At 36.6% G+C, this 26,204-nt stretch overlaps 1 protein-coding gene across 4 annotated transcripts in view; it reads right to left on the reverse strand.

Annotated features, from left to right (window-relative positions):
- The window catches only part of zgc:173742 (DNA topoisomerase I, mitochondrial), a 214,277-nt gene that overhangs the window by 131,156 nt on the left and 56,917 nt on the right, over positions 1–26,204 (reverse strand). For 2 of the 4 annotated variants that reach the window (XM_051931456.1, XM_051931459.1), the window contains exons 4-9: positions 24,528–24,585; positions 24,325–24,458; positions 16,673–16,786; positions 14,733–14,805; positions 14,543–14,646; positions 6,672–6,787 (exon numbers count right to left, since the gene is read on the reverse strand). In XM_051931456.1, the coding sequence (XP_051787416.1) occupies positions 6,672–6,787; positions 14,543–14,646; positions 14,733–14,805; positions 16,673–16,786; positions 24,325–24,458; positions 24,528–24,585 (599 nt within the window). The remainder of the gene's footprint in view (positions 1–6,671; positions 6,788–14,542; positions 14,647–14,732; positions 14,806–16,672; positions 16,787–24,324; positions 24,459–24,527; positions 24,586–26,204) is intronic. The other 2 variants (XM_051931458.1, XM_051931457.1) reach the window with 2 other exon arrangements.

The following is a 26,204-nucleotide window of genomic DNA, read 5'->3' on the forward strand; positions in this document are numbered from 1 at the left end:
AATACTAACCCTAATAAGTAATTCTACCAAAAAAGAGAAGACTTAATAGTACATTTTCAAAACTGTATTTAAAAAAAATAAAAAGTTAGAATTGAATACAAAATTAGTTGAAAGCATTCTAAATGATTTCCTGCTTAAAATTAAATTACTAAATTTTTTTCCTGTATACCAACAACTCTGATTGGCCATTGCCATTTTCTATGCTGTGGTGTGCTGAGTTGGTAACATCATGTCAAGAGAGGCCCACCAAATCAACAAACTAATTAAATGGACAGGCTCAGTTATAGGATGTATTCTGGACCCCCTGGAGGCAGTAGCAAAGGAGACATTGAAAACAAAATTTATTTAAAGAGCTTCTATAAAAAGCAAATTTTTCCCTCGGGACAAAAAGTTCTATCTAAATTCACATGGCAGAATTTCATCACTCTACAAATTAATAAAAAAAAAATCATTGATGGTATGAGCCACCTGAAGTGTTTTTTATTTTAAAAGTTTAAAAAGTAAAAGAGCAGAACGGTTCAAAGAAAATGCTACACACATACAGTAGTCCAAGTACAGCAACCTCTGGGATTGTGGTATACGTCTACTAAATAAAAAGAAATATTAATATACATATACATGTCCCCCAAACCCCACAGCAAACAAACAGGGCTTTTGAGGAAGCACTTAAGGAGCGAAGAAAAATCGAGACAGTGATTCTTCCTACTGGTTACCTGGGCATACAACTGTAACCTCTGAAGGTGTTGACGTAGGCTGTGGTTAACCCAAAAAATATATCTTTATATAAAATACGCTACTGGGGCTATTCATTTGTCTGTCCAGGATTTTAAATCACCTGTAGCTCACAAACCATTTGACCTATTGACCTAAAATTTGGAGCACATATAATATGTCACGTCTATTTTGATTATTGTAGTTTTTTGTTATTAAAATGCACTCAAATGCTACATCTTTGCTGATGGTCACTAATTTGTTTTCAAACCATCTTAACTTATTCTCCTCTCAGCACTTGGGTTTCACTTCAAGATCTACATCTGAGAGAGGTTTGTGTCAGTGTCATGACAAGTAGGAGTCTGGGAGATATGCAAATTTAAACATTCTTGTAGACTACCAAGACTAATATGCAAGTACTCATTCTTTCAGTAATTGAAATATTTGCAAATCAAACAAGTTTAAAAGCCAAAAAAGTAAAACCAAATAGTGCTGGATATAAGGTTATGGGAAGCACACTCCTGGTTGTACTGTATAACAATAATAATCTATATTAAATAGCACATGTTATATGTAGATAAGTACATTTCATTTTAATCAACTTTATGAAACATCTGGATATATATATATATATTATATATATATATATATATATATATATATATACACACAGATATGCAGAGATTTTATTTGTTCATTAATCCCTTATAAAAATTCTTATTTCTATAATTAGATGAGAGTACATAATATAACAAGTTTGTGAGTGAAGAGTATACTTCATATTTAATTCAATACATCTCATTGTATTAGTTATAAGCATTGATTTAAAAATTGGACACTTGTGCTTATGGCACATGCAGTGTATACTTAAGAGAGAGAGAGAGAGAGTGACAAATGTTAGATGCATCTGTGCTTTGGGATTTAAAATAAGAGATGGAGGATGACTAAGTGTTAAAACATATTCATATGAAACCATACTTAATCCTTTTTTTCTTTTATTCAGAATTATTCAAGGAAAAAAAATAATACTTACACACAAGTAATATTGGTACAATTTGCATCCAGTAATTGGCCATCTTTACTGCCCACATATTATTGGTCACCAACTACTAATTAGATGTGCAAGTGAAACACATTTATGTAAATTCAAGTTTATAAATATGACCACGTCTTCAAAGGGACATTCTGGAGAAAATTTTGAAACAATACTTTATCATCCACATTACTGGAGGTAGATAAGCTGGGTGGAGGGGGAATACAATTTTTCTAAACTTGGCAGTGCAGGTTTTTAATAGGATAGTGGGAGAAAAAAAAATCAACAATAGCGACAAATACCTTTAGCACACTAGTAAACTATAAAAACAATGTCATGATTGAACAGCTATGCTTATTTGGGACACATAAGCAATGGAGGCTACATGTCTCCACAGAAGACATTCTACGAACACCAAACTGACTTAAACAAGTAAAAACTTGCAAACTACTTTCACCTGGCACCATTAAGTTTAGGCTCACAGATAGCATTATTTTATAAAGCTTACAAGTCTTTTCAAGTTCATATGGCATCCTGGAGCTGTTTAAGATGTGCTCTGAATAAACATACAAACAACAAAGCAACCAACAGGAAATGATAGAAACGAAATGCTGTTGAGCACATGGCTATAATGCTGGCCCGATGTTGTATACAAATAAAAGACTGCAATTTAGAACTATAGTGCTCTGTTGTGGCTGTTATTTAATTAATTCTTTGCAGAGTACAGATGCCAAAAATCATTTTCCCAGTTTCCACCTTGTCAAGAAGCCATTCAGCTTAGTTTGACAATAGATCCAAGACAAGAAATTCATTTTATACTAAAACAAAGAATGATTAAACTTTAATTCTAGTTAATTAATAATGTAAAAATTTGTATACAACTTCTTATGCTGTAAAAATACTTGTAAATATTTTTTAACAATTGCCCTTTAAACATACTCCAGATCTTTATAAGTCATATAAGCAACAGAAAAAACCTTCACCCTTCTTAACAGACTGGGTGTTGTGACTGGCAGGCACATATTTAGTATATTTAATCAGGGCAGTGGTGGGGTTAAATAATCACCTTGATGTCACACACAGACTCACTTGAACACATTCTTGGTCATGCCCCAGGATATAATGACACCTTGGCCATCTTGGATCCCATAAGCTAATGGAAGATTGACAGACCCAAATGGAAGAAAAATTACTAAAATAGGGAAAAATGCATTCAACAAATAAAACTTGTTTAACTTCAAGACCATAAGTGCTACCCAATTAAATAATGCCATATATAGTAAATGACTCTATACACAGGTAAGCAGCATCTCCTTTAAACATTTCCATGCACTAGACATTCAAAAATGCTCAGACGGGATTAATAATAACATACTGTACTAGCCAACCCGCAGCGTAGCATACGCCGCATAATTATGTATTGATGGGTGAACACTTCCTGAACGACAGTTGTCCAAATGGGGGTGGGTTTGTGGATACCACTGTGAGTGAATGAAAAGATGGACCTCTGGAGAGAGCAACATACAATTGTCCGTGACTGAAAGCGAGATTGTCTGTGACGATAGAGGCCACGCTGGTGAAAGTTACTTCATCGGTAGGGATAAATTTCAGCACTTGTTCATTAAGTTGTAGCGAGTCTTCATTGTTGACGCTTAATATAGCTTGCATACTGAGTTGTACCGGAGTCACAGTTGAGAAACACTTTAATGTCTTTTAAGCACAGGGAAAAAAAATGAACATGTGAAACATCCGTAATGTAATAAGGCACCAAGAAAAGTAACATTGCAATAATGCTATCTACGACCCGATCGCTGTAAACAGAAGTGAAAACAAAATCGAGCCCGGTGCATTCTTTAACTGCTTTGTAGCGCAGCGGTAGTGCTGCTGCTTTGCAGTAAGGAGACTGTGGAAGATTTTGGGTTCGCTTCCCAGTTTCTCCCTGTGTGGATAGTGCTTTGAATACTGAAAACACCGGTATATCTATGTAATGAAGTATTATTGTTATGCGTCCAGCGCGCGTTCTCTTTCTCGCGCGCGCGCCTGTGTGTGTGTGTGTGTGTCTCGCTTGCACGTGTTCCTGCAGGCATACGCCGTATAATCATTTATTGATGGCTGAACAGTTCCGGAAAGACACAGTTGTATAAAAGTGTTGGTTTTGAGGATACAACAGTAAGTGGATGAAAAGATAGCACTCTGGAGAGAGCAACATACAACTGTCCGTGACTGAAAACTGGTTTTGGCAGATACATGCATATCTTTTTGAAAGTTTGGCCCTGTGCCATATTAATTGTCATTGCCAAGGCCAAGCTAACAGGAAATTGTCTTCGTGTAAAAATAAAAGGCAAATTACTCGTGACAAACAAACTGTTTTACACGCTGCATACCAACCCGCGGCGTAATATAATCACACCGCTTTTTAAATGTTTTTTAAGCAGAGGGAAAAAAATGAACATTTGCAAAATCCGTAATGCTGCTTTCAGTAAGTACAATGCACACGCGTTTAATTTGTCGGCCACTTTTTGCCAGCCGTCTTTTCTGGTTTGGGCTGCTTTTGCAGTGTTACCACTTGTGCATATTAAATCTTGAAATCCTTCGAGTAACTAATTAACACCCACCCACAGCTTATGTGAAAAAAATGCGCCCGTAATTTCATCATTTTGTTGCAGCCTATCAAAGACTTGCTGATCATGTTTTCTAGACTCAATATACATTGGCTTTTCACTCCGCGCGGGGGCGCGCAGTCATCTCGGATTATTACATCCAGCTACACGGCTGCCTTTGAAAAACCGACATTATGAGTATCACTGGCTTTAATGATTAGGAATCTGGTTGGAACAAAACCCTGAAGCCACAGGGGTTCACCAGGACCAAGTTTGGGAAACACTGCTGAACACAGACGAAACCGACTCAGGTGAGGAGTTGGGTCGGGCAAAGTAGTTGCAGCTATTGATTATTCAGTGTTGTTTGCCTGGGTGTCTGATCTGCTTGACGGGATCAGAAATAAAAGGAAAACAATGTGAAGGCAATGTCACAGGTGATCCTGTGGTATAGCGGGTCCATAGCTCCCCTTCAAAAGACCACTTTTAAATAATCATCGCACTCACAGCGTAGTGAGGGGCATGGAAGTGTGGCTGAAACGGTTTCCGGGTGGAGTCGTGCTGCGGGCATTTCTTCCCTGTGCAGTGTGCGAGTGAGTGAGGAGAGAGAGAAAGCAGGCTCGAAGGGCAATGTGTTCCTGTGGTATAGCGGGTCCATAGCTCCCCTTCAAAAGGCCATTTTTAATCAGGCGACTGACAGTAGTGGAGTCAGGCACAGAGAAGGTCAGCTGCTGAGAGAGAGTCTCGACTGTTGCAGGCCCTGCATCAGTGAAGCAGGCGAGACGCTAATGAAAAAGAGGCACAGGGCTTATTGGTTTTTAACGACTGCTTCCTTCATTGTGTTTTAACCTCAGTTTTAAAGGATTGTTTTAAGGATCCCATGGGATACCCCTCGCAAACTGTTTTAGATGCTGCATACAGCGATTCACATCCGCGAGAAACATGCCTCTATGAACAGTCAACGTGGCTCAGAGGTGCATGTGGACTCTAGCACAGACAAACATAAATGACAGCGTGTTTTCCGAGGCGTTGCGTCCAAGTTGTCGTCGTATCCAATGGTCTTAGAGTTGGTGGGTGTGGCTGTCTAGCGTGCTTTCCATGGGTGGCTACTTGTCGGCGGTGCGTGCTTTCCATGGATGGCTACTTGTCGGCGGCTTAGTGAATTATTTATATATATATATATATATATATATATATATATATATATTTATAGATAAGGGAATTATGTGTTCAGAGTGTATTGATCTGTACATCTGTTCAAAGAATTAAGCTTACAAGAATGTTTTTGCATAGTACAACCACTGCATATAAAAAATAAAATTGTTTGTTTTTATGAAACAGCAGTGAGTCTTTAATAATAAGATTTATCCAGAGATGGCAAGATATACAGTATATAACAAATGTAAATATAACATTCCATTGATCCATTTTTCAAAATCGCTTATCCAGAATAGGGTTGTGAGGAAGCTGTAGCAAGTATCAACCACAAGGTAGGAACAATCCCTGGACAGGATACCAGCCCATCACAGGGACGACACACATACGGGTCAATTTAGGTTCACAAAATCCAACTAATTTGCATGTCTTTGTACTAAGGGAGAAAACTCATGAGAACATGAAAAGAACATGCAGACTCCATGCAGGGAGTTTTCAAGAACATCACGTTGCTCACTTAAACATAATTGAATAGAATTTTTTGTCAAAATGGAAAAAAAATTACATCTGAAACTAGAGAAAAAAATGATAAAACTCTACAGAAAGAAAAATAAACCATCACTTTTTAGATCATAACCACTTAAATAACGATGATGACTTTTATTTACATACTGAAATACACAATGCCTACTCTAATGTTATTTGCAGTCTATAAAAGTAGTTTGCCAGCATTAGTGTGTCTTTACATAGTTTTTCAAATCCAGATGAGAATGGTATATACAGTATGTATACACATACTACATGAGTGCACAGAACCGTAAATTCTGAAAAGTACCAGTGCTATTAAAATTGAGCTGATTTTTATTTTTGTTGTTGTTTAATTGACTATGTGAGGCTAATATTTTAAGCTCAACAGGAATTTTTTGAGGAGTACAGAAAGCAAAACAGAAAAGTGAACTAAATAAATACTTAAAATACTTTCAGACATCTTAGCACACCAGCCCTGATATAAACAGTTTTAATTTCCACCAAAAACAGTCAACAGTTACTTTTTTCATATTAATATTCTTCCTAGATACATTTACACAAATATATTCATTATAACAATAGCTATATTAAACAGAACTATGTAATTGTAGAGTATAGTAAAAGATGAAGACAGTCTACTAACCTACCATCATAAAAGAATTTTACATCTTTAGGAAGAGGTTCATATGCAGGAGGAAAAAAGGGTCCAGCATGTTCCAAAAACTTCCATTTAACACCATCTTCATATTGATCTTCCTCCCACCTTCAAAATTAAATTAAATTAAAACAGGCATTATACACCAACCTTATAAAAAAGTGCATGTAGCTGAAGAGTAGTGCCATGGCTTTTAATAGAGCTCCATCTCTGGTTCCTGCATCTTTAACTGTTTTAGTTGTTAATTGTGCCTTGTCCACCAACTGAGTCTAGGGTCAAAATGAGTTAAATTTTGACTCATTTACAGTCCCTGCTGCTAATTTAGCACTTTCATCAAAAGAGCAAATATAAGGATTCTGGCTTTGTTCAGATGTTAAGTTTCTTTTAGGTTTTAGAGAGAGAGAGAGAGAGAGAGAGAGAGAGAGAGAGAGAGAGAGAGAGAGAGAGAGAGAGAGAGAGAGAGACTGAGACTTTATTAATCCCCAAAGGGAAATTCACATTTTGTTGTTTATATTTCTGGTCTCATTTCTAAGCATTGTGTATCTGGTTTAGAGTTTGGAAATACAGATTAGATTCATGGTCTTCATACCTTGTTTAGGTTTTTGAAATTTGTTCTTTACCTTCTGCTAGTTTTGGCTGTCAGTTTTCACGGATTCTCTGGGTTTTAGATTGGAATTTTAGGTTTATTTCTTCCTTCTAAGAGTTTAGTTTTACTTTGTTTTTTCCTACAAGATTTTGGGTGTTTGTATAATCTATTGTCTTTTTTTAAATTTAATTTCTATTTTTCTTAGTATCATTTATCACTAGAATTATCGAAGCCTACGACAAAATTCATAATCCCGAGCCACCTTAAATCCCTTCACACCTCTCCATCAGCATCTTTTGTGTTGCAAATGTGTCGATCAGCAGAAGAAGCAAGCACCCTGCTATCCTGTTTCTGTTTCAACGAGGTGTTTACATAGATTCTTGTAGACACGGAACACACATGAAATGTATGTATTCCAAATGATGATATATTATTTATCCTGTACAACTCTGGGCACTTAACTCCAACATAAACACTGAGAACTGAGAACCTTCTTTGCGAATTGAGCTGCGGTGGAAGGCGGGGGATGGGATAGAAGGCTGCTTGCTTGATTTAAGGTGGGCCGGGATTACTAGATTTTTAGTAGACTTTGGTAATTTTAGTGTTAAATTTGCTTTGGTTCCTAGTTTGGTGTTTTCATTTTTTCATGTTTTCATTTATCGTTTCAGCTTCGATTAATTAAGAGATAAAAGCATTCCCAGGGTATGATTCTCAGACTTTTGCCTATGCCTGTAAAACCCAGCTTTAATAATATTGCCAAATCAGTAACAATGGTTAGCACTTTTTTTACAATGACATATAATACAATCAACTACCATAACACCATTTTCATTCCTACAGTATATTTATCAGGAAAAAAAGACTAAAAAAGTTGTTTGTTTTAAATGATAATCCTCTTCAGTAATTTTTATGCATTTTTCAGTGATGTTTGTTTTTAGTTTTTGGGCTGAGGCAAAAATTAAATTAAATTTTTCAGTGTGGCATGGAGGGAATTGGTGCCTTTTCAGTTTTGCCTTCTCAGCTGTCTTGAACTGATATATTTCTTCTCCCCAAACAAATGCCTTCAATCTGCTGATATATGCTCCCATTTCTATTCCCATTTCAATGAACTGAACTTAGTTGTATTTAATAAAATTTAAGTATACACACAGGTTGAATAAAGCTGTGTCAGGTAGAAATTGGACTTTATTCATTTTTATTATTTATCTATTACAAGAGCAAACAGGAAAAAAGATGTTCAATTAAAAATTACCTAAAGTGTGTTTCAGAGTATTTCAATAAAAACACAACAATTTCATGTACAGAAAAGCTTAGCTTTTCCAAAATGTACTGCTGAAAAAGTAACAGCCTCTATTATGACGTGTGATGAATATTAAACCAGAAAACCATAAAGAAATATGGTTGGTTCTGCCCGGGGAAATGCATGTAATCTTTTCTTCTTTGGTTCAACTACTTTCATAGGATTACAAAAAGCTACATGAGCTGGATTAAGGGAATTTTGTTTCCGAAGAGAACAGAAATTACATTTCCTCCAAACGAATTCCTGTTCAGTGGCATAAAATTGATATGCTATCAACAAAATCATCTTCTGTGAATCAGTCAATTTAAGTATTTCTGCATTGAGCTTGGGAGATTATACTGGATTTGCCAAGCAGTATGAATCTGCTCCATCTTCACTTGGATCGCTGACGTTTTACTGAATCTTGTTAATTGTCAGTCAGATTTTTCAACCTTATAAGTTGTAGTATGGCCTACAGTCAGGGGTGTAGCACATAACTCTGTGCCCTATACATGAGGAGTCTCTGTGGCCCCCTTCCTCTCGAAAACAAAGTTTTCATTCCAGGCTTCGAGCTCCTCAGTGGGCCCCGGGTAATCACTGCCCTTTTTCCCTCCACTACAATGCCCATGCTACAGTCCATAGTAGTGCTAAAGATAGTAGTAGATTCTTAGTTGCGTAAGGTAGCAATGAATGGCATCTGCAGAATTTTATTTTGTGTGGTTCTGTAAACAATTTACAGGAAAGAACAGCTTCTGAGGAGTGGTAATCATTCCTGAGAAGGAAACACCCCAGATCTGCTGCACAATAGACTAATTCTAGCAACTTCAACAAAAGTTCAACTCTAAAGGTATCTTGCTTAATTATTTCCCGAAGTCCTATTCTTGGTTTTGGTATTACTCTTTTATCCCATGACTCAGCACATACATAACCAGATCAAAGAGGTAAGGACTTAAGGAATATCCTTGGTGCATACATACTCTAACTGGTATCTTATCCCACCACTGCTTTTAACCGGAGTCTTCTCTCCATCATACATAGCCTGGACAATTCTCACATACTTCTCGGTTATTCCTTTCTCTCTCATGTACCTTTCGACATGACACTCTATTATAAGCCTTCTCCAAAACAAACAATATGCAATCCTTTGTTTTTCTCGAGGCTTCCTTATGAGATATCTCAATGCAAAGACTGCATCAGTTGTTCCTCTTCCTGGCATAAAATCAAACTGCTCCTACCTTATGGTGGATTCTTCCCTAAACCTTCCCTTTATAACCCTTTCCCAATTTTTTTATTGTGTGCAACATCAGCTTTATCTCTCTATAGTTTCCACCATGTCTTCTTTACCTCCTTCTTAGCCTTTACCACATTCTCCACCTTTCGGTTCTGATACACCACCCAGTACAACCTCTTTGTACAGAGGTTGGCTTCTTTCCTGTCTCCCTGCCCAAAACCTCTTCACTTACTGTTAACATAACTTTACTGATCTTCTCTCATCACTGCTCCACACTCCTGGAATGCCTGCACTCCATTTAAAACTTTTTTTTTCCTAAACCTGTTCTTAATCCCTTCTTTTAATCACCACTTTATCCTTGGTGCTGCTTGTCCTGTTTTTATTCTCCTGCTGATTCTTATCTCTCAGTCCTTCACCGCCACTTTATGCTGCATTATCACACTTTTCCCATTTATGAACTTACAATTCTTTTCCTCTTTCAAATAAGATCTTCTATACATTAAAAAGAATATTTGGCTTTGCCTTCCTGCTGTAAGTCACAAGCTGAAAGTCAATATAAGAGTAAATATTTTAAATTCTTCAGACTCTTTAGATATACTGTATAAAGATTGTCCTCAAATTGACATATTTTGCTTTCTTTCCATTTATACAGATTAAGATGTTATTCATCTATCTAGTTTTCTTGAACAGAGATAGAAGTGCCGATATAAATAACAAATCTGTATTGCATTCAAGTGGATATTTAACCAAATGATCTCCAAATAGCTGTTGCTGCTGTACAAGTTGAAATTTGAGGTACCTAAAGTGGTTCCTGAGAGCACACCAACAACTCCTGTCATATGATCAACACCAATCATTATATGGCTGATTTACTCATCAAAACTGATGCATCACAGAAATTTGAACGAAGAACAAATAAGATATTTTTACTTGAAAGTAACTAAGTAGATTTGGAACCCATGTGCAAAGATCTATGGAACCATTTTCGTGTTTATTTGTTGCACCTTAAATTTGTGTTTGTTGGCTGTATTTAACCAACAAAGAAATATGCTTATTTACCTTGCAATCCTCTTCCAGTGAGGGTTGTGCTGGGGGGAAATCCTCTCTTACACTGTCATTTATGTGAGATGAAAAAATATGCTCTGCTTTGCAGGCAGGTACAGTAAATCAAAGTATGGTTCTCATCTCAAAAAAATTCCAGGTCCACAAAAGAGTGGAGGGAAAGGATTCAGAGGGCAATCAGCTAACCTGGGTAGATGATAATGATGGATGATGATACATGCAGTTTAGGGAAAAAAATGGTAAATGAAACCATTAAATAGCAAATCCTATTGTTTTCTTTATAGCCTATAGTCAATATCCTTAACTCACCAAATGCATACTACATTTGAAAAGGCTAACAACCACCACCAAATGCTACATTTGTTTTAGAATAAGCAATTTAGCACATTGTTTTATTGAAATAGTGATTTTCATAACATATGGAGCCTGGAATCTGCCCAGTGGCATCCTGTGCCATGTTGCTTTAGTGTAAACTTTAAAATTGCATCATAGAGATGTAAATAAGCAAAAGTAGTTATTTCCCCAAAAGCACAAAGCTTTCACTCAATGTAAACTATGAAAACATCTCCAGCTTGTGTGTCTAATAACATTTCCATATGCTCACAGAAAAAAATGGTTATTACTTTCAAAACATTTTAACCTATCTAATCTACCAAAATAAAAACCTGATTTAAGAATAGTTATGATTTTTCAAACATTTTCCACATGTCACTGATTATCTGCCTACATTCAGCATCACTACCATTTTTTTCAGAAGGTGGCTGAGAAGTGTTTAAGTTATTCTTATTTAAAATATTCTGTTATTCTATTTGTGCAAAAAAGGTCGAAGCAATATTTACTTTTTGTTTTTTGGCTGCATATCAAATGCAGAGAATATTTAAGCAAAACTTCTTCTTCTTCTTCTTTCGGCTGCTCCCATTAGGGGTTGCCACAGCAGATCACCTTTTTCCATATCTTGCTGTCTCCTGCATCTTGCTCTGTTAAACCTACTACTTGCCTGTCCTCTCTCACCACATCCATAAACCTTCTCTTAGTCCTTCCTCTTTTCCTCTTGCGTGGCAACTCTATCCTTAGCATCCTTCTCCCAATATACCCAACATCTCTCCTCAGTACATGTCCATATCAACACAATCTTGCCTCTCTAACTTTGTCTCCAAACCATCCAACCTGAGTCAACCCTCTAATGTACTCATTTCTAATCCTGTCATCCTCATCACACCCAATGCAAATCTTAACATCTTCAACTCTGCTACCTCCATCTCTGTCTCATTTTTTGGTCAGTGCCAATGTCTCCAACCCATGACAGCATTGCTGGTTTTTACTACTATCCTGTAGAAATTCCCATTCACTCCTGCCGATACCTGTCTGCCACAAATTATTCCTGACACTCTTCTCCACCCATTCCACCCTGCCTGCACTCTTTTTCACCTCTCTTCCACAATCCCCATTAATTTGTACTGTTGATCCTAAGTATTTAAACTCTTCCACCTTTGCCAACTCTAAACCCTGCATCCTCACCATTCCACTGACCTCCCTCTCATTTACACACATGTACTTTGTCTTGTTCCTACTTACCTTCATTCCTCTCCTCTACAGAGCATATCTCCACCACTCCAGGGTCTCCTCAACCTGCTCCCTACTCTCACTATAGATCACAATGTCATTAGCAAACACCATAATCCATGGAGACTCCTGTCTAATCTCATCTTTGGCTCTACCTTCACTCTCATCTTCTTGATCTCCAACCTCATCCTACAGACCACCATCCGATGCTGCCGAACTACACTTACCCTACCACCACTTTGCAATCTTCAATCTACCTCAGATTGACCCTCCTGCATAGGATATAATCTACTTGTGAGCATGTTCCTCCACTCTTGTACATCACCCTATGTTCCTCTCTCTTCTTAAAATACATACTCACCACAGCCACGTCCATCCTTCTCATAAAATACACTATTAATTGACCTTCTTCATTCCTCTCCTTGACACCATACCTACCCATCACCTCCTCAACTCCTCTGTTCCCTTCACCAACATGTCCATTGAAATCCGCTCCAATCATCACTGTCTGTCACTTGGGTACACTGTGTCACTTGGGTACACTGTCCGTCACTTCATCCACCTCACTCCAGAAATAAATCTTTCTCATCCATCGCACACCCAACTTTTGGGGGCATATGCACTAACAACATTCATCATCACATTTTTAATTTCCAGCTTCATAATAAGCCCCCACCCAATTTCTCCTCCCTTCCACACCATGACAGAACATTTTGAATCCACCTGCGATCCACCTGGCCTTACTCCCCTCCCATTTAGTTCCCAATATATCAACCTTCCATGTCTCTATCACATCAGCTAACTCACTCCCCTTACGAGTCATACTGCCAACATTCAAATTTCCAAACACCCTGTTGGCTAACAGTACTGGTGGCGTCCGTTGTTAACCTAGGCCTCAACCAAACCGGTATGGAAATCTGTATTGTTGTCCACATATTGATCTTGCAGACTTTTACACCGGATGCCCTTCTAGATGTAACCCTTCCCATTTATCTGGGCTTGGGTCAGGTACAAAGAAACACAGTGGTTTGTGCATCCCCTGTGGCTAGTTTGTAATTTGAAAGACATTTAAAAAAAATATTAAATGTAGTAGTCTCCTTATCTAAATACCTTGATTAAAAATGTGTTCAGTTGTCTGAGGGGGGTTTAGGATCCCTCCAGTAAGTTCTGTATTCTTCACTACTTATATTTTCATTAGTTGACTCAGTGGCAATAGATGATGAAATGTAGTTATAGCTGTTATTTTAATTATACTAAAATTTATTAGGGGTAATTTTTTTCCTACACAATTGACTTATTGTTTTAGTACTCCTCTTTAATGTCACTAGCTATTGAAAATGATACCCAAATTTTCAAAATGCACTTTCTCAAGAAGAACATTTATACAGATTCTCCCAGGTAAGCTAGAAGTCACCCTACTTTTCTCAAAACGTCTCTGTCAGTGTCTATGTCACTTTTGCAGCATTCAGCTAGCCAGAGGAGAAACAGGGTTCTCCTTTGGTCCAAGAAGACTGATTTGAAAGCCAACCTCTGCCACTATTAGACAGAATGAGAACTGTGACGTTGTACCCCCTACCCACTTCCCTTTCCTTCTTACAACACAATCATGTTCATTTTGTACCACTGGAAAGTGTTCTAACTTGAGTATGCTTCTTCCATTAAATCTAAGAGGTAGGGTAAAGTAGAAACAACACAGTCTAGCATACTTTCACAGTGACTTAAGATTCGGCTGATGGTTACAATAAAAGAGTATTATTCAAACAATATTCTGTTTGTACCCAAAGATTAATTGCATTTACTTTGAATTATATTAAAATCAGTAATTAGACGATATACCATTTTGATACAGTTTTGGCCAGTAACCTATGGAAGCATCTTACGAAGGTTATGCAAGCATTCTTCTTGAACAACAAAAGTTTTAAGTTACAACCACTAAAGATCATGGGTTTGAGTGCTTGAATACTGTTCCTGGAATGCTGCATTGTTTTTGCAAGATTGTTTTTACTTGAAAGAGTTATGTTTTGCTTATTAAAAAATTATTTCAAATCCAGAATAGTTTGCACTTTCAAGGTTTCCATGAAGATTTACATCAGATAAATAGGAAATAGATAGATTGATAGAATAGAATAGGCAGATATCTACCATCTCCAGCATTCGTCTTCCTCTTTTTGCTTGCTGCCTGAAGTTTGACCATTCTCGGCTTTCACCTTCTTTAAAGATCGCTGTTCTTTCTTTGACTTCTTTCCCTATTATAAAAGCAAGTACAGCTATGAATCACCAGGGTAATGAAGTCCTATCTGGTCTTAGTAGGTGGTGGAAAGAAACCCTTTACCTTATTTTTTCCTTTACTTGTCAGATTTTTGGACATTGTGTCGGTCATATTTTCCTGGGATTTCTGTTTAGGTCTGCTCAGAAAACAAGGGGAAAAATAGTCATTAATAAAGACACTTGATTGTACTTTTACTTTGTAACAGTGCCATATCCAGAAAGTATCTAAGGCTGAAAGGGGGACTGAATCAATGCCTTCTAGAAAATAAATCACAGAGTGTTCCATCTATCTCATTTCATCCACTCAAAATTCAGTAAACAAGTCTCCCAAGCCCTTTATATGAGAACATACATTAGGTTTGTCAGAAAACAACATTTGTTAGGAGTGAATTTATTTGCTCTCTGGGTAGAAGTAGTTTTGCCTTGCTTTTGACATAAACAAAATAATCTTGTGGACTGAAGAGTCTCCTCACCTTTGTCAAATTTCTCAGATCATAACAGTACATTTGTTTGTTTCTTAGAATTACGGTTTGCTCAGTACACCACCAAGGGAATCTGTTTGTATATATTGCAAATGTTTTATGCAGATGTAGAAGCACAATATATTGCACAATGTATTGCAGTTGTTGATTTATAATGTACTGTAAATATCTGCACAAGAATCTAATAATGAGAATGTATTCTGTTTTTGCTAGGTGATATCTTCATCACTGTGAGAAAAGTTGGGGCAGCAATGCTTAATCGTGACACATTCTAATACCAGGCATAAAAATCAGCTCAAATTACAACTTTAATACCCTGCATCAATCTTTTGATCCTGAGGTCATGCAATCTTGATAAAGAATAAAGGCTATAGGTATGTTCATACAAATATATCTTCTTTTATTTAAGGTTTTAATGAAATTGTAAGAGATGGAATACAGAATTTCATTGCAACGGTCCCATAGTTTAGTGCACTACTCTGTCAAATTAAAACATCCAATACAACATATTTATATGCTGCTAGGCACTTCTAAAATATTTTACCATTCACCGGATAATGGAGGATCAGCGGTTTCTTGTACTGAAAAATAATTCCGCGACCCAGTGGATGCTTCATATAGCATGTGGTTTCACACACATGGCGAGCTTAAAATTGACCTTTTTGAAGTAATTGCCAAAACACCACAGAGGTGTTAAAAATGAAATCGGTCAAATAGTTAATCAGTTCACAAAAACACAAACGTGTGACACTTTTTGTCCTTGCGATACCCATGTCTTTCTCATATGACAAGTTACGTTGACTGTTTATTTGCCCACCTTCTACAATAATATTAAGCAATACCAATTCCAATATCCATTAGTCACTTTCACATCCATAATCTTTTTACTGTTCATGTGTGGTTTTTTCCCCGCCTTGTCGACATAAGAAGGGCATTATGTAACAATCTATTTTACAAACCAGCCTTATTCTGAGTAGGGTTGTGGGTATGCTGGCACCTACACAAGCATGCATAAGGGGCAAGGCAGGAACAGTCACTAGACAGGGCACCAGTCCATTGCATAATGAACACAGACACAAACACACACTAGGGCCAATTTAGCATTGTTAAACCACCTAACCTGTAGATTCTTGGACCACAGAGGAAATCCACACGGACATGGGAAAAACATGCAAATTCCACATATGGAGAACCCAGGACATGAACCATGGCCTCCTTGTTCTGTGGCAGCAGCAGTGGTAGGAAGTACTAAGAAAGATGTGCTCAACTACATGCACTGTTCAGAGTATCAATGGAAAAAACAAAGTGATGGTAGTGTAGAAATGTACAGCATATGTAACTGTTGTGGGCAGGAAAAGCAAGACTGCTAATTTGCTCTGCATACAAGTGTGCATGTACTGTATATATATTTATAAACACACTATATATAAATATGCAATTGTAGATGCAGAAATAAATCTGTACAAAGAACTCTCTTTCCATTAATACACTCAAATTTCTAGGAAAGCCTAAAGATACTTACTTTGATACAAAATCATCATATTCTTCTTCCTTTCTTGATCTTTTAGCTTCAAAGTTTTTAGTACAAAAATCCATGTCTTCGTCCTCCTCTTTAACAGAAATCATTCCAGGACTACTAAATGCAAAAAGTTTGTCATACTGTGCTCACAATAACACAATTAAATGCTTACTTGTATCCTATCACAAAAAATCTGATGAAACTGTAACAGATGTTGCTAACATCAGAAGATAAAAGCCAATAGCATAATACAAGAAAAATATAAACTACATGTACTATAACTAAGGAAGGGGTATCATCAGATGTTGTCCAAGAGTATTATCGCTTGCAAGAGGAGGAGGACGGAGAACAACAAACAAGGCGATAGTAATCCAAAGCAGTTATAGTCATCGATTGTGTTACCTGTACTCCTAGAGCAGTGTACCATGAAAATGTTCTTGGTTGGCATGTTGGGCAATGTGGAGTTTGCATTTGAACTACGGATTTTAAACCAGATTGCTGGTTTAGTCCTTGTATCTCCATCACTGTGTAACCTTGAGCAAACAGCTCAACACTAGAATTCCTGAAGCCTACGAAAAAGCTCATAATCTCAGCCCATCTTAAATCCCTTCACACCTCTACCATCAGCGTCTTTTGTTTTGTAAATGCGTCAATCAGCACAAGCAGCCTGCTGTCCCATCCTTCGCCTTCACAGAGCTCAGCTAGCAGGCAAAAAGTTCTCCCAGCTCAAGCCAAGGCTCCTTATCTGCATGTGAGGTTTCTGGAGTTGTATAGTGTAAATAATTCAGTATATTGTTATGTGGAATGGATGCATTTCATGTCTGTTCCATGTCTACAATGATCTGGGTAAGTGTAGGATGAAAGGAAATGCGAGGAAAGAAATGCTGAACACATACTTAAAGCAGAAACTTTTTCCATGCTATACTAATAATGATGTGAAGTGTATAATGTGTGAAGACTTTAGTCCAAATATCAAAAACACGTGCGCTTTTATTCAAGAATATAACCAACGGAAAAAAAAAAAAAAACACGTTTGATTTACATGTTGCGGTCAATGACTTAAAAACCCACGCTCAAATGTCAATTGACAGGAAGTGTATTATTGAATGGTGTAGAGGTAAGAACTGCTGCTTTACAACTCAGTAGGTACTGGGTTCGAGACTGGGTGCTCCGTGTATTGAGGAGTAAGCGGCTATTATTATTATTATAACGATGATATAATAAAAACATACATTTGATTTGAGTCTGCAACACCCAGTGTAAATTTTGACTACTTGTAAAAAGTTAGTGCTTACCTTTTTATTATTCAGTTTTATTTTCTCAATGACATTTATATGGTACAATGAAGTTGGCTCGCCCTCTCTGAGTTGATGGCATTTATCTCCAGTTTTTTCACAAAAGCAGTACTGTGGCTGATGCCTGCTCAGAACTATTTGTTGTACCGGCAATCAAAGATACGATGTCCTGTGATCGCTATCAGACTGGACAAAGACTACTGCACTCTGCTTGGCACCATAAAGTAAAATGGGACTTCCACCTGCAGCTAAAGTCACTTCAGTATGCCAGCAATTCGCCATGCTTCTGTTTAGATCTGGCAGTGCTATGATGATGGTGTATGCACCCAAAAAGTAGTCTGCATTCTCATTACCATGCACCATAACGTGGAGTACAGGCAAGATCAAAAAAAAAAAACCCAAAAAAACACCTGCTCAAATGACAACTCATATTCAAATGGCATAGTGTTTTCAAATGGTGATGTATGAATGTGTGTGTGTGCTTGAGACAGGCAGAGACAGATTCGATCTCATTCAAGTGGTTACTGGAATATGAACACTTTCGCAAATGTATAATGAAACAAGTGTGCTTTTATTCAAGAGTGAAACTGAGTAACAAAAAAGTGACAAGATACCAAGATGACATTATTCACTAGTGTTTGTGTGTGTGTTTGCCGATATGCCTTCAGCGATATCTTGTACAGGTAGCAAAACTTTACAACGGCTGTTACAGACTAAAATTCAAAGGTGGCTTCTTTTTGGGCACTGCCAGATCTAAACGGCAGCGTGGCAAATTGCTCGCATACTCTGACTTTAGCTGCAGGTGGAAGTCCCATTTTACTTTATGGTGCTAAGCAGAGTGCGGCAGTCTATTAGCCAGCGAAAGCACTGTGAAGAAATCTGTCTGTTGTTATGGTCCTGCCTTTGTCCAGTCTGATAGCGGTCACGGGACATCGTACCTTTAAATGCCGGTACAACAAATAGTTCTGAATAGGCATCAATCACAGTGCTGCTCTTGTGAAAAGAATGGAGATAAATGCTGTCAACTCAGAGGTAGAGGCAAGTTTGTTGTACCACATGAACGTCATTGACGGAATAAAACTGAATAATAAAAAAAACAAGCACTAACTTTTACAAGTAGCCAAAATTTATACCGGGTGTTAGACTCAAATCAAATGTATGTTTTTTATTATATTACAGTAATAATGTTTGCAGCAGCTCAATACTTGGAGCACACAGACTCAAACCCAGTACCATTGGGTTATAAGGCAGCAGTTCTTACCTCTGCGCCATTCCAGAATACACATCAACTTTCTGTCAATTGACATTTGAGCTTGAGTTTTTAAAGCATTGATAGCAACATGTAAATCAAATGATTTTTTCCCCTATGGTTATATTTCACACATTATACACTTCACACCATTATTAGTAGAACATGGAAAAAGTTTCTGCTTTAGGTATGTGTTCAGCATTTCTTGCCTCACATTTCCTTTCATCCTAAACTTACCCAGATCTTTGTAGACATGCAAAACACATGAAATGCATGCATTCCAAATAAGGATTTACTGTATTATTTACCCTATACAACTCCAGGGACCTCACACGCAGATAAGGAGCCTTAGCCCGAGCTGAGCTCTGTTAAGGCAGGGGATGGGACAGCAGGCTGCTTGCTGCTTGTGCTGGTCAACACATTTACAAAACAAAGAACGCTAATGGAGAGGTGCAAAGGGATTTAAGGTGGGCCGGGATTACAAGTTTTTTCGTAGGCTTCAGGGATTCTAGTGTTAATTCAGGAAATTACACTATTTCATTATTTCAAAAGATAGGAAACGTGTAAGCATAGTGGTGAAGTTACTACATCTTGCTGGATTCCGACAGATGCACTATGAAAAAGAAAAAAAAACCTTTTGCTCATTAAGGAGATGCATCAAAACTTTGTTTTCTCTTGCCATGCCTTCATAAGTAATCAAAATTAAATAAGGAAATATATCATATAAGGGAGCAATTTTACAAATAAAATTTTACTGGAGGGAAAAAAAATGTAAATACACAAAAATCTACCTGATGGACAGGTCTATCCACCTGGGCAGAACTCCTGTCATCACATACAGCGACAGATATTAGGTAACTATGTACTTCCCCTTAAACTTTATTTAGACATTACGAGAGTCTTCAGAATCTTCATATAACTTTTGCTTCAATTGCAGCCCTGAATGAAATGGTTAAGTAAAATTTCAGATTTTTACACACACGCACGTCATGAAGTCTGACTGTTGCAAGTTCAACAATATCACTAACTGTGCAATTCATGACTTGAAAAAGTATGCATTATATGACTTCAATTGATTTTTTTTTGTAAACATTCATCCATGAGGAAAACTTTAGCTAAAGACTCCATTGACTATAAATACTGTACTTGAATAGTTTTTAAAGTATACAAAGAATTTTATCAACACTCTTCACTCTTAAGACACCCAAACACATAATTTTGGGTAAGTGCCGGTACACACGTCAACAAAAAATTGGAAGACCAAACTTTGCGCTTGTCTAAACCTATATACTGTAGGTTAACTTGTATTTCCCAATATAAAAGGGTAGGGGAAAAAAGTCACAGTATAAAAAAATACAAAACTAGTGTTTACCTACTCTGTAGGGAAATGCTGTTGTAATGAGCTCTGGATTACTATCTCCAAGGAACAATTAATAGGATCATATGGCAAGTCATGACAGCTCTGCTGGGTTGTAGCTCAATCAAGGAATTTCTAAAAATTGTACTAATAATGGTCCAGAATGAGAAGCAGAACAAGAGCCATAATACAATTAAACAGCAATGTTGAAGAACAAGTTTCAAGTTCAGAATCACATGTACAAAGTTCAATGAAAATTATAACTTGCATGTTTAACCAACATTCAATATGTCACCACTGTCCAATGCCATGATGAGCAAGTATTAAAAATACTCAAAACATGTTCCAAAAAATCTCTCCCTACGTTTCTAAAAATGCCAGCTGACCATCAAGCTTTCAGGGTTACAACAACAAATTCCCACAAGGAACAGATGGAGTACATGTAGTTAATAAATATGAACAGAATAAAAAAATTCATATTTATAACTAGGAGAGTGTTTTACCTAGACAAATTTCTCTTTCCCAAATCTAATAAGGGTTATGAGAGATATAAAATGTTATTAAAATGAATAAACATCATATCCATCTGACTTATTTACAAAGCCAACATCCATGAAGTACCACAAGTGACACAGGAAAATTTTACCTATAACTCTGCTGTTATCCTGGTGTATAAAGTGCAATAAAGATTTTGCCATTTTGCTTTTATGATGAACATCTCTATCAGTTTTGGTTTTCCTTGTTTTGCTTTGTTCATTTTATTGTTGGTCCTTGACACTGAAATTCAGCTATACTACTTTAAAACACATTTTATAGGTAAAAAGTCTAAACACCTTAAAGCATAAACTATGCTAACATTTCTTACACATGCATACTGCTATCCTTACATAAATGGGTAACACTCCTATAACTTGTGACCCAAAACCTTAATATTCTTACGGTCAAACTGTACAAAGACTTTAAATAAAAAAAGTTTTGCCAGATGGTCAGTAACAGAAGTTAATGGCAAGGAGTTTTACACGTGGCCACTTGCAAAACAAAATTGTGTGCACTTGATGACTGTGGGCTTCTCAACAGTTCAATCTAATTCAGGATTGCAGGCTGGCAGATCCTAACCTTACTGTTACTGGTGAAACACATTATTGATGGTAAAACCTTAAATTCACACGCACATACCCAGACTGAGTAATTTTAGAGATGTCATATCAAACTAACTGCATGTATTTAAATAGTAAAGGGGCAACAGAGCTCCTGGAAAAGATCCACATTAACATGCTCAGAACAGAAACAGGAAGCTGCCCACACAAGAAATTCCAGACCTTGAAATAATCCTGGGTCCCTAAAGCGCTCCAAACAATTCAATCTGTGGAAACGTAGCAGAGAATAAAACGTTTGTTACTAACAGTGCAACATAACTACTACTGTATATGGCAGAGTTTGACTCAGGATTTCCTGAGGATGCAGTATATGCAGTATGGCTAAAGCACAGGACCATACATGATAAGTATAACTGTTTGATTATTGCCTCTTATTCACAGTATAAAACTGAGCAATTCACTTAACCTGTCTATATGTTCTAAATGTAAAAAAAAAAAATATGTAAAGATTTGCATTGTTTCTTCATTGTATAAGAAGCAATGTATTTTATCTATTAGTTCAGCTTTTCACACTCCATAGGCATAAGTAAGCTCAGTCAGCAACAGACTTTGCACAAAAGGGATGTCAAATACGTACTTTGCACATCCACCCTAAAATAGATTTTACTCCAGTTTATCCAAGGTTAAAATTTAAGCAGAATTAAACAATGAAAAAGGGGCACTTCATTAGGAGCAGATGAACCATGTGAAGACTAAACCCCACAATTACAAACAATTTATTTTTTAACTGTTCCATCTGACATGTTCGCACTACATTATGATGATTGGTTTTCATTTTAATTTTTTTCTGGACTCTTTGATACCCTTTTTTATGCATTTCCTTCCCAATTGGAGTGAAGGATTTAGTTTATTTGCACAACATAGCATGGTAACATTTTAGCTTTTATGGATGCTGTCATTGTATGGTCCATTTTTTTTTTTGGGTTACTACAAGTTGAGAAATGGGGATGACCAAATTGTGCAACACATGATGCCGTTGTCGCGAAAGTTTAAATGTCAGCATCATGCATTGCCTGGCTTTACAGACTGAGGAAGAAAATGGGACCACCCAGGATACATTCCACACAATTCTCTATGTGCTTTTATTGTTTGGCTCTGGTATTTCAGAATGATTTATCTTTGCCTTTTGGCACATTTTTGACCATCTCCTGGTCCCTTTTTCTTCCTTTGGAGGAAGCTGTAGAAGGATCAGAAAAAATAATTCCTTATTGAAAGCGGTTCAAACACCTAATTTTACCATTTATCTAATTTTCATAGATGTCTCTATGAATTACCTTCAAGATGCAAATACTGGTGTTAAGATTTTAAAGCCGAATCAATTGTGAATATCACTAAAGACTTTGTATTATTGGACTTGCATTAAAAATATAATACCCGTATACTACAGGATAACTGGGAGATATTAAAGGACTTTGAGAACACTAGGATTGATTTTCCTCTAAATGTGACCCATTATTAGTCTCTAAAATACTTCAAATGGTCAAATGAAATACACAAAACTAGGATTTGTTCAAGGGTGTCCACCATTTACTGCAAAAGAGAATACTCTTAACCTATAGATGGAGAAATGCACTACAGTTGTTTATTAAAGCATGAACTAAGCTCTACAAATGAATTAAACAGTTGAAGGAAAAAAAATTACAATTTGACTTTTAATGATTTAATAGATTAGGTTGGGTATCAAAGAGGAAGAGGTATTATGTGAACACCACAGGTAAGTGTTCATCATTACCCCCATTCTCATATGTAGAAGGAAAAGCATTTTTATTGCAGTAAATTACAATGTCAACCATTCTTTTCTTTTAAACTGGCTGCTACACTGTAATTCGGTGTTTCTCAACCACTGGGTTGCCACAGGCGGGTTGCAAGTAATGGTAATGAGACACAATGGGTTACAAAGTCAGTTGAAAATGGGTTGTGATAATTGTGATCAATCCCTCCCCAACTCAGATCATCACGCTCCAATTCACCAAGGAAAAAACTCTAAAGACTCCGACCTTCCCACTTGGACGATTGGGCAGCATTAACCAATGAGGACCTCCACCACCCTGCTGGCTTGCAAAGACACATGGGAAAAAGTGGGTGAACACACCAAAAGGGCTGAGAAACACTGATCTAATTAACAAATAATACGGTGCTATTTATCACCTTTCTACACATCTACTTTACAAACTGCTTATCCGGATTAGGGTTACAGGGATCTGAAATCGTCCATTTTCATAATCTGTTTATCCAGGCCAGTGTCACATGGAAACTGGAACCTATCCCAATAATCATCAGGCAGAAGACAAGACCACCACCTGGATCGAACGCAAGTCTTTTGTAGGGTGAATACTCACACAGGCCGATTTATTAATGTCCAGTTCACTTAACTGTCATGTCTTTGGATTGTGGAAGGAAACCCATGCAGACACATGGAGAACATGCAAACCTCATGCAGGCATCACACAGGACATAAACCCCGGTGGTCTTATTGCAAGGCTACCAATGCACCACTGTGTCACCCCAACATTTTTCATCTGGTCTGTATCTATCTATCTATCTAAAGGATGTTAAAATTTAAAAAGAGTGAATATTTTTTGAAGAATCCAGCCTACCATTTCCATTGCTGCTCATTTTCTTCAACATCTGCCTTTTCAACTGGCAACACTGAAGCTAATTCAGACCCCTCATTAGTTGCTGTTCTTATTTTAGATAATGACCTTTTCTTTTTCTTCAAGCTTTTTATCTGCTACATAAGAAAGCATTTTCAGTGAATACAAACATTTCCCATAACATTATCTGTCAATAACTTGATTACTTTTGGTTGTTTTTTGGAATTTTTCTCCAACTTTTTTTTCTTTGCTTCATGTTTTAGTCTGTAAAGGAGAAAAATAAGAAAAAGCGTACATTAAAACAAAAAGTAAAATATACAGCTCTTTTTATGATTGATAAAATTAACTTGGATTCAGAGTACTTACACAAAAACTACTGTAGTGTTTCTTGCATCATTAAAATACTATACATTTTAGAAAGAGGCCAAAATAGTCATATTTTAATAGAGTAAACTTAAAGCCATATTTTACTATTATTTTATTCTAATATAACACTATATAAATACAAAGTATCTTAACCCAGATTATCACTATTTATTCCTAAATTAAAATTATACTAAAAAAAAAAAAAAAAAATGAAAAACAAATTCAAATTGCATTGCAAGTTTAATATTTAGCAACTCTTTGTCTAATTAAACATTCTGAAAGAAGTTTTGATTGTTTAAAATGGAACAGAGAGGATGATGTTGCTTCTTAAGAGACATACAATAAAATACATTTTTAAACAGGTTATTTAAATCTTCAAAAGTGTTTAGATGCTAAATTCGGTGAACCCCCAGTGTTCTTCAAACAAGAAAACAAAAAAGTCTCAGTGGCTTCAGTAACTAACAATGCAATACAGACTGATCAATATTTACTAACAGGTTTGCAGTTTCAAACAAATCCAGGACTATGGAGCCAAAAATGTTAGAGGTCATGCACACACACTCCTAAGGGCACAAGACACAGCATAACAAACCTACAATAAAGTTATTGAAAAACATTCTCCATGCAGAAGCTAAAATCTTCACTTCTGAAAATATGCCAGTTAAATCAGATTTCAATTAATTTGTTTTAAGGTTCCTGAAAAGACGGGGGCATAGTGAATTGCATTGCTGTGTCACCACTACAGGGACCAAGATTTGATTCCTGCCCTGATCACTATCTGTATACGGTTTCCATGGTATTCTCCTGTGTGGGTTTTCTCTAGGTACTGTATTTTGATTAAATTTTGCATCCTAAACATCTGGGTGTGTTTTGTTGTGTGGAAATTGTAATGTGGCCTTAATGTGAGGAAGTGTGCCCCTGCATTGTAATAATGTTCTCTACAGACCTCTGTTTAATTTTTTCCCCAATTCTATTAGCAGACGTAGAGGGGTAAATACACAATAATCTGAGAAAAACCCTAAAAAGGTAGACCAATGAGATCTGCACAGTAGATCATTGGCTTTGCTTTAACTTGCAGAATTTATATGACATTTTTTTCGGGACAATACAATTTTACTGTAAAATACTGAAAGCTGCATTATGTTCTGTACCGTTTCATTGAATAAGCAATGACTATATGCAAACAGAGATGAGATCTCTATGGCGGTCCATAATCTTATCTGTTACTCAGATTATTAAATCTCATTATTTCATTACATAATAACTGACTATACATAGTATACTGTCAGTATAAATACTAAAACAATTAACACATTATGTTGCAACATAAGAAAACTCAATATTATTCAGGTACTGTTGTGTGTTTATTCATTATGTGTGGCAGCACATAACACAAACACACATCCCAAAATCATCCCAAATCATGAATTTGAAAGTTTAATACTATATATACTTTCAGAAAATTTTACATATAAAAAAAAAAAAACAAGTTATGTTTAGATTAAAGTGATTAATGA

This window comes from Erpetoichthys calabaricus, chromosome 9, assembly GCF_900747795.2.
Source record: "Erpetoichthys calabaricus chromosome 9, fErpCal1.3, whole genome shotgun sequence".
Lineage (NCBI taxonomy): Eukaryota > Metazoa > Chordata > Cladistia > Polypteriformes > Polypteridae > Erpetoichthys > Erpetoichthys calabaricus.